Source organism: Motacilla alba, chromosome 2 (genome assembly GCF_015832195.1).
Source record: "Motacilla alba alba isolate MOTALB_02 chromosome 2, Motacilla_alba_V1.0_pri, whole genome shotgun sequence".
Classification (NCBI taxonomy): domain Eukaryota; kingdom Metazoa; phylum Chordata; class Aves; order Passeriformes; family Motacillidae; genus Motacilla; species Motacilla alba.
The window spans coordinates 39,375,398-39,391,963 of NC_052017.1; the positions used below are offsets into that span (position 1 = coordinate 39,375,398).

At 50.6% G+C, this 16,566-nt stretch overlaps 1 protein-coding gene across 2 annotated transcripts; it reads right to left on the reverse strand.

Annotated features, from left to right (window-relative positions):
* Positions 1–10,124: 10,124 nt before the first annotated feature.
* Positions 10,125–14,979, reverse strand: EOMES (eomesodermin). 2 transcript variants are annotated; one of them, XM_038129955.1, is made up of 6 exons: positions 14,139–14,979; positions 13,635–13,789; positions 13,241–13,362; positions 12,622–12,780; positions 12,470–12,531; positions 10,125–11,860 (listed from the first exon to the last, which is right to left on the reverse strand). In XM_038129955.1, exons 1-6 carry the CDS (start codon positions 14,891–14,893, stop codon positions 11,182–11,184), a joined length of 1,932 nt encoding a protein of 643 aa, XP_037985883.1. In that variant the 5' UTR covers positions 14,894–14,979; the 3' UTR covers positions 10,125–11,181. The 2 variants fall into 2 exon arrangements, with proteins under 2 accessions (XP_037985883.1, XP_037985881.1); XM_038129953.1 differs by having other exon boundaries at positions 10,125–11,917.
* Between the last annotated feature and the right edge of the window lie 1,587 nt (positions 14,980–16,566).

The following is a 16,566-nucleotide window of genomic DNA, read 5'->3' on the forward strand; positions in this document are numbered from 1 at the left end:
TATGGACACAATTCCATAAAACAGTAACTCTGGTTGTAGGGCACTTAACATCAGATTTAAAAAGGTGGGAGAATCACATAACATAAAGCACTACATTTCCATGAAACTCTTCAGCTTGATGAAACTTGATGAAAACTCTTCAACTAAGTCTTGAAAGGCAAACAAGAATCCTGGAGGGCAGCTGGGAAAAGGCTCTAAGATCATGAAGTCCAAGCCATTAACCATGCACCACTGTCATGTCCACCACTAAATAATATCCCCAAGCACCATGTCTAAGCATTTGGTGAACACCTCCAGGGACAGAGATTCCACCACTTCCCCTGGGCAGCCTGTTCCAATGCCTGAGCACTCAGCAAAAATATTTTTCCTAATATCCAATCTAAGCCTCCTCTGGTGCAACTTGAGGCAGTTTCCTCTTGTCCTATTGCCCATTGTGTGGGACAAGAGACTGACCTTGCACCTGGCTACAATCTCCTTTGGGGCAGCTGTAGAGAACAATAAGGTTACCCTGAGCCTCCTTTTCTCCAGGCAAAACAGCCCCACCTCCCTCAGCTGCCCCTCATAACACTTGTGCTCCAGGCCCTTCACCAGCTTTGTTGTCCTTTTTTGGACACCCTCCAGCTCCATTCCTCCAGCAGGCTGTCTGATGGTTATCACATCTTCACCCTGGCTCTGCAAGTGACCTTCCTCAGACCTTCACTCTGTACCTTCCTCTTCTCTGCTCCCAGTGCTCAACAGTGCCTGCCTGGCATGCCCTTCAACGCTGATCCAGGCCTCCAAGTTTTCTCTTTTCCTTGTACACCCACCAGAGTCAGGCCTCCCTTTTTCTGCTACTGAGCCACCCCATCAACTTCCAGCCTGTTGATCCAGGCTCTATTCTTGTGTGGGCTGCTGCTGAGCAGATGGAACTGGATCCCCACACCAGTCAGCAGACGTACCCTAACACCAGCACACCAATCCAGAGAGCATCCATGCAGGACCCCACTGCCACTTCCAGGCTCTGTGAGGACTTACTCCATCTACCATTGCCTCCAGAAAGGAAGCTTCCCGGCATGGGAACTCAAGGTGATGCAGTGCTAAGGCTCGACACCTCAGGCAGGTTTCCCTCATGGCTCAGAGCAGTAACAAGCTCAAGGGCTGCTGGAGCAACCAGCTCCTACACTGCCACCAAACCAGTGCAGTGAGAAACTAAAATGCTTTTAGTATTCCCATTTACTTGATAAAAAGAGACAAGAACAAGGCACTGCTGAAGGAGGGGTGGGCACTCAGAGAGAGAGGGAGTAAGAAAAAAGGGCAGCTCCAAAAAGCAGCACTCACCCCTGAGGATCTGAAATCCCAGGGACTGTGACAAAAAAAAATCGCAAAGGAACCTACAGAAAGTACCTGCAGTCTGAAAACAGATGTAAAAAGGAAATTGCTTGGTTACCCCCCTCACAGGGGTTATAGGATCACAGTGGGATAGCTCACACAGCTGGACTGTTGCTAAGGATGAATACAAGCTCTTGAGAACACACTGGGAAGGTGAGGAATATGGATGACTCAGAACCCATGCAAAGGGCTGGCTGCAAGACACACGGCTTTGCTTTGAACACGTGACAACTGAGTCCAGACATGGGTGAGAATCAGAGGGTGAGGTCCAGCACTGAGGACTTTGTACCAGGGGCCTGCTACCGACCTCCTGGTCAGGAGGGGGAGCAGGAGAAGCCTTTGTTTGAAAGCTGAAGGAAGCTTCATGAGCTGGTACTCCAGAGCTCTGGTGCCCACTAGTACTCAGGATGAGAACCACCCTGATACCTGCAGACACAGATATCTGCAGGCACAATCCACATTTCCAGTTTGTGCTGATGGTAATTTCTTTGTGCACATAACTGATGAGTCTTCTGGACTTCTTACAATGGGATGTAAAGAGCAGCTGTAAGATTGTGATTAAAGCTCTGAGAAGTGAGAAAGACAAATAATACAGTTACAAACTGACACTTCAGAGCAGAATTCAGCTTAGTTCAGAGTTGTTCTTGGTTAGGATCCTATAGAAAACTGCTGAGGAAGGGAAAGGAAAGCCTGTGAGAGCTGGCTAGTTTTCAGGAACAACCACCTCAAAGCATGAGAAGCCCATTGCTGCATGCAAGAAGTCAAACAGGCATGGAGGAAGGCCAAAGGGATAAACAGAGAGCACCTTACTCCTGAGTTCAAACACAAGAATGAAGTATGTGTGTCGTTCCTGAATCAACAGTTCTGCAAGACCAAGTCAAGAACCAAGGATCTTTACTGCTTTTTGGTTTTTTAAGACTGAAAAATTACAGCCCCATGTTTCTGAATGCATGCATCATCTCTTTGAAATGAGACAAAGATTTGTGTAAGCCACTCAAACTAGCTGTGCCAGGACAATGCCCACCACACAATTCTGCACTCTCCTCTTTCTCTCCTCAGTTGCTGCTGGCTGGAATTTCCAAGTGTCCTGTGAGATGACACCAAACATGATGTTGCCTATGCAGCACAACATTGACCACGTCTTAATCAGCCAGTCCATAATAATGAACTTCTAGTTTTTCAAATTAACACAGCCTGCTACTCATACACTGGATTTTATCTTTCTCCAATTGTAGCTTCCTCACAAAGAGAAAGGAAACATTTTCCACTTCCAGAGCCTGATGCAGAAGTTGTGAACTCAGTATATATCTCCCTGTTCATAAATTAGCCCCAGGAAACGTATCCCAACAGGGATGTCATTAATTGCAGTTAAATTTGGGTGATATTGCAGGTCACCAGCCTCCACAAGAAAAGTCACACACTCAAGCAATATGTGCATTACTGTGTTCCCTGACATCTCTTCCTATCTGATCCCCACATTTCCTACAGCCACGGCACAGTGAGTGACTTTCCCAGGGACTCTGGCCTTTCTGGACACTCAAAAGGAACAGAAAGGCAGGAAACATCTATCCCAACAGCCTGGGAAAACACCGTTTAATCTGAAGGAGAAAATGTTGTGGTTTTGAATGATAAAGCTGCAATTTCACAATTCACAGTATCACAAAATAAGTCAACATTAGGCTACACCAAAACCAGATCCTGCCCTCTCCTCTGCACCGCCTCTGCTCCTGCTGGGCCTTAGCCAGCTCGAGAACCCAACTCGAGAACCCAAGAGAATGCAATTGTCCTTTTCTCCTGGATGTATTTTCTGCCAAATGTGTAAAATGAACTGACTCACAGGGAAAAACTGGATGAGCCCCACATCCAGTGCAAGGTAAGAAATGGACCTGCAAACCAAGCCTAAAAAGGAAAGACTACAGAGAGATAGGTTGGTATCTCCTTCTCACAGTAAGTGGAACCATGAATGAGCTCAATCCCCCTCCCACAGATTCACTCTTCCTCTTCAGTAAAGAGGCACCATAAGAGAGCTTTTCGTTTTTATGCCACACTCGAGAGCTTTGCCCTATTGACCTCTGTAGCTGTTATAACAGAGAACGTTGAAAGACAAAAGAGAGTTATCTACTTGCGGTCCACCAGGATTTTTTCTAGGTGTGGTTATGGTGCATCTTTAAACTTTTCTACAGAATGTTTTTCACTCTATATGTCAGTGATCTTTAAACACGATGGGCAGCCATTAGCACCTCTCAGCAGAACAATATGAAATATCAGCGTGGAAAACGATGCAGATCAAGCGTGATGGATGTGAGTAGGGTGGAGGAACACAATTTGTCTGTTTTCTGCTGCTTTTGCTCTCCCTGTAACTCCTGGTTTGGAGAACACTCCCATCAAGAAGAAAATGGATCTGTGATTTCAGGGGTTTTTTAAACTACGTAGGCTTTTTTTTTTGTTTTCATCTCCAGTCCCAGGCTACGTTGAAAAAACATTAACAAGGCATGGTGTCTCATTTTGTATCCTTCATGCTTCTCCACAGAGACTAAATAAAAGTCAGAGCAGAGGGAGACACCTTAACCACTTATCAAAAACACCCACAATCCAGTCTAGCAGAAGTCAGTCATCACCCGAGTTCAGAACAATCCTATCAATGGTTGTGGGATCTATTTTTTTATCTCTGTGGTGAAATACTGCTCTATTTTTTGCTTGTTCATTTCTTGTGTAGTGTACTAGAGCCAAACACACCCCTTGTTCCAAGCCAAATGTGAAATGAAAAGCAGTCTGCTGTACAGCATCCTTCCTGCAGCTCCAGAAGACACTGCCCTGAAACTCCTAAAATTTCAGCCCATTTCCAGGGGAATGGACGGCACCTCCTTTAAGGTTTCTCAGTCAGGGGGAATGTCAGAAACAAGAATGAAACCCACATGTTATTCACAGTTTTTGGGAGCAGAACTACATTCTGGCTGTTGCACATGCTCCATTGTACTATACAACGATTAAGCTTTTTGTGGTACAGCAAAAACAGAGAGCTCATGTTTACTGATACCTGTGGGAATGGCTTTCTCTTCCCGTGGCTGCCTGGAGTAAGGAAATTGCTAGAAAGACCTAACCACAGTCAAGGAACCACAAAGTAAATTATAGAACAAGTGCACACCCATGGACAGCTGTTCTGGGGTGCGAGGTGCTCTAAACCTACATTTCACCATCCATGTGCCCACAGATACCTAAATGCTGTGATTGTACCACTGCAGCAACTCCACCCTATCCAAAAGTCCTCTCCCCATTTTCCAGACAAGAGCGTTTATACCAGCCTGCTTAAATGCTTTTGAAGTTCAGTACCTAGACTGGCCAGGTCACCATCCAGATACTCACTGTCATGTGCTGTACCTGTGTGGTGAGGGGTGGTATGGAAGGGGAAAAGATAAACAATCACAAATACTGCTGCTTAAGCTGCTGAAAGCAGTCACCAGCACCCTTGGCAGGAATATATAAGTTTTTCATTCTTACATTCTGCTCCATTTCTTCTCTCTGCTCAGTGCCAGCATGAGCATTTCTGCTGCTGCACAGTGAACTGAAGTAGACAATTGATGTGACTGAAAAAAACCCTGCTGTTCTCTACCCTATGCTGACAGCAGACATTTCCAGTTTTGTTATGCACATATAATCTAAGCAGATGAAGTAGAGAAATGTGTTGCATATTTGAAACAGAGATGTACAATGCAGATTTATCTGCTATTCAGGATCATTACTAGCACAAACTTTACAAACCTAATTCTTCCCCTGAGTAAAAGTAAGACCACTCAAATGTCACAGATTTTGCCAAAATCCTTCTTCTGGATCGAAGATATTTCCCCTCAAAGCAAGAAATTCACCTGATTGCTCCTTTCAAATAATGCTGCAAAGGAGCTGAAAGACAAAGGCAGCAGAGCTGAATCCTGCATTCACTTGAAGAAGTAACAGGAGAGTTGGGTTAACCATAATCTTCCAATATACAACACAAAGTTAATGGAAAATGAGCTAATCAAGGTATCAGAGGACACCAGGCTACCCAGGTGAGGCTTTGTCTGTCCTATCTAGAGCAAGAGATAGGATAAAATTTACATGCTATTGTGAATAGCTCCTGAAAAGTCATCTTTGCACTGACATGCCCTCTGCAGAGTCAATTTAACAGGTCTGCTTGCTCAAATCATACCTTCGTCAGGGCAGGAATATCATCTTATAGTATTTCTACTTGGAATGAGAAGTGAGGAGAGGAAAGCAATAAAATTTCTGTTATTGAGAGCTTACCACTAAAAACAAGCACACTCTAATATATTACCAAACTATTTTGTTTCCTAATAAAGGTTGTTTTCTTCTTCAAAGAAGAACTATGCCAAGCAATTTACAAAAAAAAAAAAACAAACTACATTGCTTTGTGGACAAACGGAATTAGAACTACTCCACAGAGTTTACTGATCAGTGCCCTACCCACACCACAGAAACCTAACCCTGCTCCAAGAAACCCAGGGATCCTAACAGAACAGAGCCCTTTGCTCTCCTACTGTGTACTGCCACACAAAACCACAGTACAGAGGAACCTTAACGCAAAGTTTCATTTTCAAACCTGCTAAAATGATACTACTTTATGGGGTACATACTTTAGCAGTGCCTGCTTCATCCACAAGTGTCCTTCTACAAACCAGTAAAACTGCAGAGCTCATACTTCAGCAGAAGAGAACAGGGACTTACATGGAGTTCCTAACACAGATTTGTTAATGGATGTCCCACTCCACACATCCTTTCCTCATTTACAGACATCACACCCCACAGAAAGAGAACTGATCTTTCTTTTTTTTGGGGGGGGGGGGGTGTCTTTCTTTCTGTGCAGAACACTCCAGGAAGAAGGAAATCACTTTGCTTTTTGTCTGAGCTTGATGATAAAAGACAAGTGACTTTGGAAAAGCTCTAAAAACACCTGACCAGGTTTGGATCTCAGACACTCAAAGAAGTCTGACAGTGAGTGGATGAAGAACACAGGCTCTTTTTCAAGCTGCAAATATCATCCTTATAAGAATTTAGTATTCATTAGTTTAACTCATTTTAGTGGTGTGAGCCAAAAAGTGGCACGTGCTAGGAAAACCCACGTGCTCAATGCCTTCCCCAAAAGCAAGATGGATGAAGAGCAGTGAGCCAGGGTTTAGTGCTGTTATAAGAACAGTATCATCTGAAGCCCTGCCCCAACCATCTTCTAAGATCATCTTTTGAGGGGCACTGGTCAAAACATGTTGGAAATTAACCCCTTTGCTAATAAACAGACAGAAAAATCAATTTTCCTCTGCAGTCTGGAACTGAGCTAACAAGTCAAAGCCTGGGCAGGAGAAACACTCTCCCTCCAGAAACAGAGACTTCCTGCACCTGATTAACATCATTCACAGGTGGAAGCCCTCTGCATGCAGGTAGTTTCCCCTGTGACTAAAGTTAGGCCTTTATTTTTACTCACCAGGATCAGAACTGCAGATTTACCCCCTTTCCACCCAGCACTCCCTGTGTTTATGCAGTCCTTCAGAGCAGGCAAACCACAGAGCATTCCATCATCTCTCCTGCATTTCCCCTTCTTCTCCTGCATTTCGTCTGACTCTGAAATGAAAATGGGGAGAGGGCGGCAGGTTAGAGGAAAGCCTGCAGAGGATTCCTCCTCCCCAGATTAGGATTTAATTGTATTCCTAGTGAGTCCCTTCTGGTTGCACTCGGTCTTTCAGATGAATGTTTCATCAATGTGATTAGGATCACATCCCTCAGTCTCCTCTAGTTACACAATCTGTTGTGACAGCTCAGAGTATAGTACTCCCTAAAGGAAATATTCGATACCACCCTATCTTTTTATTCAAATCATATTTTGCACTCCACACTTTCAGGCTAATGTCATTCTCCCCTGGATTACATGTCTGTGATACCCAGAAAGCACTAAAATCCTTCCAATAAGGATTAGATTAATATTTATATGAGCCATACTCGTATCATTGCGATCACGGCAATGAAGATCTGGGGAAAAGGATGAGTGGGCTACAGAGCCCAGGGGGCTGGGGAATTGAGCTTGAATGTATAAAACAATGTACGGCAGTAGTAGTAGTAGTAATAATAATAATAATAATAATAATAATAATAATAATAATAATGATGATGACGATGTAATGGAAGTCACAATTTCATGGGGTGGACGGGCATGAGGAAAGTGCCGGTGGGCCCCTGTCTTCCTCGCCTCATCCCGCCCCGCCTCCACTTTCGACCCAGAGCCGAAACCCCACAGCCCCCCGGCACAGCAGGCCGATATTCCTGTTGGGAAGGAGAATTTCTGAAACGTAGCGGTACCGCAGGAGCCATCGGGGGCCTTTTCCCACTTCAGCGGCCGCCGCCTCAGAGGCGACCCTGGGCGGGGGCTGTAAAAATCACCTTTCCCGGGAAAGCCCCCTCCATTAACGCCGCGCTCCCCTCAGAGAGGAGGAGCCGGGAACAAGCGAGCAGGTGTTAACAAGGCGGCGTTGAGGAAGGTGGGAGCGGAAATTCAGACCGAAAGTAAAACCCCATCCCATTGCTCGAAAAGAAAACATACCGAAAAATATCTGCTCCTTCCTCCCCGGAGCGCGGAGGTGGCCGCCCTGAGGAGGAAGGAGCCCTGTCTCCAGAGAGGGTCGGGGCGGTGCCGTCGGAAGAAAGAGCTTCGGGGTCGTTTCGTTTTGCCCCCCGGGTGTGAAGCCGCGGCGATACGGTTTGGGGCGAGCAGCGAGGGATGAAGTTTCGTTGGAAAAAAAAAAACTACCAGAGGGTTGTTCTCGACGCGCCAGGTCTGCTTTAACGAAAACACCACCAAACCCCAGAGTCTTCGGCGAGGAATGGCCTCAATCCACGGAACGAACCCGTCTCGGCTGCCTCTATTGCCCCGCCGGGCGCTTATGCTATTTAAAAATCAGGGGTGCACACCCAGAGCACCGAACCGCTCCCTCGGTTCAAGGGAGGGAATATCCCAGAGAGCTGCTAACTCGCGGGGAGCGGCCCCAGGGTGCGCAGCCCGGCTTCAGGGGGCCGGCGGGGGACGGAGCCGAGCCCCCGAGTCGGGCAGAGCCTTTGCCCCGCCGGCAGCCGCCGATGTCCGGATTCTCCCTGACCTAGAACGAAGTTTTCCCCCTGCATCGGGCAGGGCTCGCACTCCACCTCCCGCCGCCCAGCACCGCGGCGGTGTCAACAACTATTATTTATTTCTTTATTTCGCTCTAGACCCGCCGTGCCCGTGTGGCTCACGTTTCAAACTCGCACGCAGTTTTCGTGCGAGAGCGTCGGAAGCGGCGGGGACGGGGCCGCTCCCTCGCAGCGCTCGCTGCCAGGCCGAGCTGGTGCCGCATTTCCCGGCACACGCCCGCCACGCCCGGGGGCCGCGGAGGAAGGGGCGCCCACCCTCAGGGTGTCCCCCTCCCTCCAAAGCCGCGAGAAAAAGCCCGGCGAGGCGAGGCGGAGCTCTCCGCCCGCAGCCCGTTGTTTGTGGCAGTAAATCACATTACGAAGCAAAGTGCAAGGGTAGTTAACTTTATCTTTTGTTAATGTAAACAAATAAAAAGCATTCAGTTCCTTGATCTTTATTTAAACCTGGCGTTATCAGTGTCATCCTACGAAGAATAATTAGATACCTTTATTCACAATTTGGCGTCTGACACCCCATTTTAGGAATGCATTATAATCACAAGGTGTTAATTGGGGCCAGCCAGGCACTTACGTTTCTATTAAACAGTGTGAGGACTTTTCACAAGTATTAAGTTATTTTTTCACCGTGCGGTGCAAAAATATACAGCTTTTAATAACACAGCGCGGCGGAATCGTGCTGTGTAATCGGTGTTCGCGGGGCGGGTGGGGACGGCCGGCATGCCGCCGCACCGTCCCGCCGGGGACGAGGGACAGCCCTTCCCGGGGGCTTTTCCGGGAGGGGGTAGCCCCACTGGGGAAAAAAATAAAAAAAAATTTAAAAAGGAATAATATGTTCCGTCCTTAGTCTCTTACAAATTGCCTCAAGTCCCCATCCTGTTCCAGGCGGGGTCCTTGGGCAGAGGAAGAGCTACAGGACAGCTTGCCAGCGCGCAGAGCCGGAGCGTCGCCCGGAGAGGCGAAGCGCAGATCGAAATCTCCTCGGACACCCGCCGCGTCCTGCTCCGGAGGAGAGGGAGCCCCTGCCGGTACCCCCCGATAGCGTTTCCTCCACCGGGGACAGCCCCGACCTGAGCCCTGCGTTTATTTTGTTTGCAGCCGGGAATCGTTAACAGCTTAATCCCATTACTGCCTGCATATCCTCAGGAAAGGTCCCGCTGCCGCGGGAGCTGGGATTCAATCGCTCTGCCAGAAGCTTTCCCCTCAGATAAGCGGCCAGGGGAATTTCTTGCCTTGTTCCGGGAAGCAGAGGGGGTGGGAAGGGGGCGGCAGGCAGGGGTAACCGAGCTCACACCTCGCCTGTCACAGAGGCGAGGGATGAGGCGGTGGAAGGGGACAGGAGATGCGGGGGGCTCCCAGCTTGTGCAGAAGATGCACAGGAAAATGCAAACAAAAACCAAGAGACTTAAAAAATTTTAAATAAGAAAAAATTAAGGAAAAAACCCACACAAAGCAAGTACAACAGATGAAGTGTCATGCACTGCAAAGGATGGTTAGATACAAAGACCCATCCCCTAGGATGGTGCTCCCTCCTCCCCTTTCAGGACACCAGCAGAGGCAAAGATGAGGCAGAGCCATATCGTATTATACCTGGCACCACCACATTTATTAAAAATTACTACTATGTACATAGAAAAAACAGAAACAAGTTTATTGGGAGGGGAAAAAGTTTGTGGGCCAGTTGCTCTGGGGCAGTTTAAAATGGCTGAAAGTATAGGCAAGAATGGGTAAAGTTACATCACTTCCAGTTTCATACAGGGCAGCTGAAAAAGTCACTTGACATACACATAAATAGAAACCTCCTTTTGCGATGTGTCATCTGTTAAGTTTGATTAATCAAAAAAATGCCTTTTGAACTTCAAATCACCACCGGATGTCCTTCCAACTGAACAGCTATAGGTCAACTATTTTTACATTATTCCACAATATTCTACGGTGTACCTAGACAAAACACCAACTGTACACTTTGTTTTTGGCCACCTCAGTAAAAGGTTAGGCTTTTGGGATGGAGGCAGGGTTTTTAATGCAAGTTCTAAGCTAAGAAAAGTCAGATTTGTCATTGTAATCCCGTTGGCAACAAGACCTTCAAGTCAAAATCCCGCCTGGCAAGCAGGCCTTATTTTGGCATTTTCTGCCAAAAAAAAAAAGCTGTAGCTGAGCAATACCCAACTCAGCCAACTGTGCTGTGGATGAGTTGAAAAAACCAGCTCAGTCTAAAGCAGAACATAGCATTTGTGCAGCTCCCTGCAACCCAGTTCCCTTTCATCAAGCAGGGAAGGAAATTAAATTTGGGATCCCACCCCCTCTTTCCTTGCTCAGGAGTGCATAGATTTGATCAGGCTTCTGAGCGAACCCAAACTGTATACTTTAGTGTCTGCAATAAATATGCCACATATTTAGACACTAGAGTACTCCTTACAGCTTCTGCATACGGTTCCTTCTAAACAAGGGGAAGAATTCTCCCATGGTTTGCTCTTTCCCTACTTTGTTACCTGCAACAGTCAAAAAGCTTTGGCACCTTCTTTAGGATTGCACACAACAACTCAAGGTGGAAGGCAAGAGTCTTTTTGGCAATTGTAATGCAAAAAAAACCCAAGGCCACCCTGAAAAAAAAAGAAAAAACCCCAGCCAATTGGAATTTTAAAAAATGCTCTAAGAACTAGCATAGAACGCATAGTAGCCCATGCCTTTTGAAGTGTCTTTGCTATAGTCCTCAGCATTAATGTCCTCACATTTCATTGTCGGGGAATTTTCGTTGCTGGAAGTGCTGGGGGAAAGCCGTCTTCTCTTACAAGCGCCTGTGTAGACCCCAGAATCATTTGAATCTAGAGACTTTATAGAGGGTGGAGTCTCTATCCAGGACGAGCCCATTTCTTCTTTCACCTTGTCCTTGGAAAGCTGGTCTTCAGTGAATCCCGGAGGACTTGTTCTTGAGGGCCAAGTTAGTCCTGTCGTCATTTTTCGCTGGTAAGAGCCCCTGCTCCCCCAGCCTGCCATGGACGGGAACGTCGGGTCGGGGTAGTATCCCAGAGCGTGGGATGTCTGGAGCGGGAGGGATTTGATGCCATAAGGGAGCAAGGTGCTGTGAGAATACTCCGTCTCGTAGGAGTTCATGTCCAGTTTGTTGGCACTGGGCTGCTGCACGGGCGTCACAAACCACCGCTGAGGAGAGCTGGCCACCTCCTCGTTCTGCTGCGGGGACAGCAGGCCATTTGTCTGAGGGACAGTTCTCTCGCCGTTGTAGAACCTGGCTGGGGGCAGGTTGTTGACAAACTGCTCTTGGAAGAATGGCTGCATGCTGTATCGGGCACCAGGGACGATCTGGTGGGATCTAGGAGAATCCGTGGGAGATGGAGTTAATCTGTCATTTTCGGAAGCTGTGTACATGCTATAACATAAAAGAGGAATACTGAGTGTTTTTCTTTACATTTCCGCTGTAACAGTAACATAACACAAAAACACAAACACGAAGAAACTAGGTACTTCTTAATCAGAATCATAATTACAATTAATTGGCTATTTGTTTCAGTCTGATTTAGCAGGTGCTTTTCCTAGACCACTGCAAGTTTTCTACTACTGCTACAAGCAATAGCACAAATGAAGGTCGAAAATTAATATTAGGCAAGTCTTCTGCTGACAATTTAAAGAAGCTGTCTGTTCCGTGGAGACACACAGTATACTGCTGCCAGTAAAATCTGCAGGCCAGCTGGGTTCTGCCAACACAAGTTTCCTACCAAAATTCAGAAGCCAGCAGAAGGACAGGTCATCTAGACAATACGCTATTTAGACATTTTAACATAAGCAAAATCAGCAGTAGAAGCAGTACTAGTGCTGAATAGCTGAATTAATGCCTAAAGAAAAACCCTTCCACAGACATTTCAGGCCAGAATCATGCCTCCTAGACTGACACATCTGCAAAAGAAAACAGAGGTATACTTACGAGTCGTAGTTGTCTCTGAAGCCTTTTGCAAAAGGATTATGGTCAATTTTGAGCTGTGTAATCTAAAAGTGAAAGCAGAATATATTAACATGAGATGATGAACCCACAAGTCAATTTTGTTCTTAATAGCAATTTTATACATCGATACTTACATCAGTGTTTTGATATGCTGTAACTGCTATGAACTGCGTTTCAGGAAAAATAAATGTTTGAGTCTTTGAAGAATCATTCAGATCTTCAACACCATCTTCGGTCACTTCCACAATGTGAAGTCGGGGCTGGTACTTGTGTAGGGACTGAAGTACGATCATCTAAAAGAAACAATGAAAGAGACAACATCTTTACACGAGCTGCGTCTAAAATAACTATTTTAGAGCATGACATTTTTTTCCTGTAAATTGTAATCTCTTGGTTTAGAAATGGAGCAGTTTTAACTGTTATCAGGAGCTGAGTCACAGCTTGCAGCTTTACTTAGTAAAGCCCTGCTTTACCAAGAGCTATCAGCTACCCCTCCCACCTTTTGAGCAACTCCAGGGGATCAATACAGTAGCTAAACCAAAAGTAATTCGCACATCATATCCCAACGTTTTCAACTATTCATACGGCGAAACAGAAAACAAGCTCTATGACCCAGGTCAAGAAGGGAACGAGTCACAAGCACAGTGATCTAGCGGCTCGATGAAATGCTGTTTGGGGCTGAAAAGCCCCAAAACCCCAGGGCTCCCCCGCTAGGCCACCAAGAGCCCCCCAGGCCTCCCTCTCCCTCCTTACCTGCGCGTTGTTGTTGTTAGCACCTTTATTGTTCGTTAGCTTCAGCTTTCCGAAAGAAATCTCCTGCCTCATCCAGTGAGCCCCGGTGTTTGGCGACTCCGGGTGAACGTAGACCTTGTTGCCTGGGGAAGACGAGCCAGTGAAACGCTGGCCGGGCGCGGGGCTTTGTTCACCGCCCGCGCAGCCCCTCGGCTCCCCCATGGCCACCCTCCCACACAGCCCCCGCACACCAAAATCGCTTCGCGGCGCAAAAACAGTCGCAAGACGATCTTAAGAGCGTATCTCGTCCCTCAGCAGCTTGCCGAGTGTGGGGAAGTCCCTGAGGGGGGATGGGGGGCGGAGAGGCAAACTGGGAACCCTTTCCGAGAAACCGACCCCCGGAACCTGCACCCACCTTGCATGTTGTTGTCGGCTTTGCCGCAGGTCACCCACTTGCCCCCCTGGAAACGCCAGTGGTTGGGGTCCGCCAACACCACCTCCACGAAGACGTTGTAGTGGGCCGTGGGGTTGAGGCCGGTGATGTTGAAGCTCAGGAAGGGAAACATTCTCCTGGGGAAAGGAGGAAAACCACAAGGCATGCTGAGGCGGGCCGAGGGAGGGGGCGCGGGCTCCGGCGGATGCTGTAGGCGGGCGGCCGTGGAGTGCCCCGTCCGTCCCGGCACCAAAGCGACTAAGGAAGCAAGCGGCGAGCCCTAGCCGACCCCCGCCTTATCTCTCCGGGCCGCCGTGTGTGGGGAAACCGGGGAGTAGTTTCTCGGGGAAAACATCCCGGAGCACCACCGACGGACGGGCAAGAGCCGCCCAACGCGGAGCGTGCCCGGGGGTGCCACCTCCCCCACCCCATTCCCGACCACCGCACCACTTATCTCCGTTTCCACCATCCCCCGCGCTCACTTACCGGCCCTGCTTGGTGATGATCATCTCCGTCTGATGCCGATGGAACTTGAGCCAGAGGGGCCGGTTGCAGAGGAAGACCTGCGCTCGCATCCCCGGGCCGGCGGCTGGCACCCCCAGCGCCCCGAGCCCGCCGCATGAGCCCGACGCCGGCGGGTAGGGGCCGTAGAGAGGTCCGCCGCCCGTCGCCTGCCCGTACTGGTACCCGCCGCCGCCTCCGAACTGCGTCCGGCCGCCGGGCGGGCACACGGCGCCCGCGAAGCCGCCCGGGGACAGCACGGAGCCGTAGGGGTAGCGCGGCCCGCCGGGCGGCTGGTAGACGGCGCCGTGCTGCGCCGCCGGCGGGTACGGGAACAGGGCGCAGGGCCCCCCCAGGTCGGCGGCGGGCGGCCCGGGGGACTGCAGGTAGTAGCGCTCAGGGCTCAGGCTGTCCATGGAGTAGCGGGCGGCGGCGGCCGGGGGAAGCTCCTCGTCGCCACATGGGGTGGCCTTGCGACCGTCCGGCTTGGGGGCGGCGAAGGGCGGCTCGACGGCCTCCGCCTCGCCCAGGATGGCGGGGGCCGCCCCAAACTTCTTGGGCATCTTGTCCAGGTCGAGGCGAGGTGGCGATCCCGAACCGGGCGGCCCGCGGGAGCCGCCAGCGGCGCCTGTCCCAGCTCCCGCTCCGGCGGCTCCGGCGCGCCCGCCGCCCTCCAGCGGGTAGAAGGGGGCGCCCGGCAGTGCCCCTGCCGCCGTCAGCAGCGGCTCCCCCAGCTGCATCCTCGATGGGCGGTGCGTTCGAGCTCCCACTCAATCCTAGGTCGACTCCGACCTGCGGCCGCGCAATGCTACGCCTCGGCACGGCTCCGCCGAGGCAATTTATACCGGGCTCCTCGGGCTGCCGGGGAGGGGCTTGCGCCGGGCGGCCTCCTCGGCGCCCTCCACCCCCGCCGGCCCATTGGCTGGGCCGCGTGACACTAATTTAATTAGACAGCTACTAATTGGAACAAGTCACCTGTGACTTTGGTGTGCGCCCTGTCCCCTTCCATGGCTCCCCCCCCTTTCCGCAGCCGGCTACCCGAGGGACTCTGGCCCGCTCTGTGCGCCCACGTCGCTCGGACTGAGGGGAGCTCCGCATCATCCCGCGGTGGCGGCGGTGGAGGGCCCGGCTCACCCTCTTCCAAAAAAAAAAAAAAAAAAAAAAAAAACCAAAAAAACCCCACCCAACCCCTTATGCTGAGGTGGCACCGTCCTACCGCTCGGGCGCGTAAGGAAGAATTCGCCGCGCTGAACGAGAGATAGGGAAGAAATGGAAAGGTTTGGGTGGGAAAATCGGCACCCGTCAGGTAGGGAGGGCGGCGATCAACCGGGCCGCTGAGACGGGGCGGGGAACGCTGGCCTCCCGCAACCTCCCCGCCGGCCGCCTCGCCGTTCCAGCAATTCGGCTTGTGTCTCTGCTGCGTCTAACAGCCCCCTTCCTCCCTCCCCGCTCCCTGAGCAGCATCCTTATCATGGGGTTAACACGTTTCACCTTATCTGTGGGAAGTGGCGGGTTCGGTTCGCAATTGCAGTTTTCAGGAACTCGGCAGTCGGTTTCTCACAACCCGCGTTCCCCTTCAGCATCTCCCACCGGGAAAGCAGATTTGTAATTGAGGTGGGTGCCAGATCTGTTTGGCGCTTTCTCCCAGTGCAAATCCCCGAGCCTTTAGCCTCAAAAGGGTAGGGAACAGCGCTTGGGAAGGGTAGGTGCCCGTGTGACTATGCGGAGCGGGCAGAGCCGCCGTGAATGATTTGCAGCTACAAACCTGCAGCCCCTCGCCCTCTGCTCGCCACCGGCCATCTCGCAGGAAGCGCTGCAAACACCTTCCTCCACCTCACGGCTGAATTTTCAAGCAGACCCGCTGAGCGGCCAGGATTTCGTTGCCTGACAGAAGGATCCGGCCGGGCCGGAGCAGCCCAGCTCTGCCGCCCTCCGCGCCGCCTCGGCCCGCTAGCCCCCGCTCCCGCCGGGCCGCGCCGCACCGGGCAGCTGAGATAAATGGCGAACAGCTGACCGCAACGCCGAGAGCCGGGGCCGAGGTGCTCCCGGAGTAGCGCCGGGGCGCGCATCCTGCGCAAGCCGGGCGCCGGCAGGTGCGGGCTGCGGGGCACTCCCGGTGGTGACCGCCCGGGACGGGCAGGACTCCCCAGCGGGAGCCGAGAGACGGGGGAAGCGGCCCCTGCTGTGCCCACCTCTGGCTGCGGCCACACAGGTGGGAGCCTGGGCTAGGCTGCTCACAGCTGGCAATGCAATCCCAGCCCCAGCCCTAACCACACGTTCTCTCTGGGATAATGTTTGCCTCAATTTTTGCGTGGTTCTCGTTCGACCGAGTAAGACAACAGAAAACGCGTCGGGAAAGTCCGACGCTCCGGTACGAAGCGGACCAGGCGCTGGAGCCGCGGGGTGCGAAGTG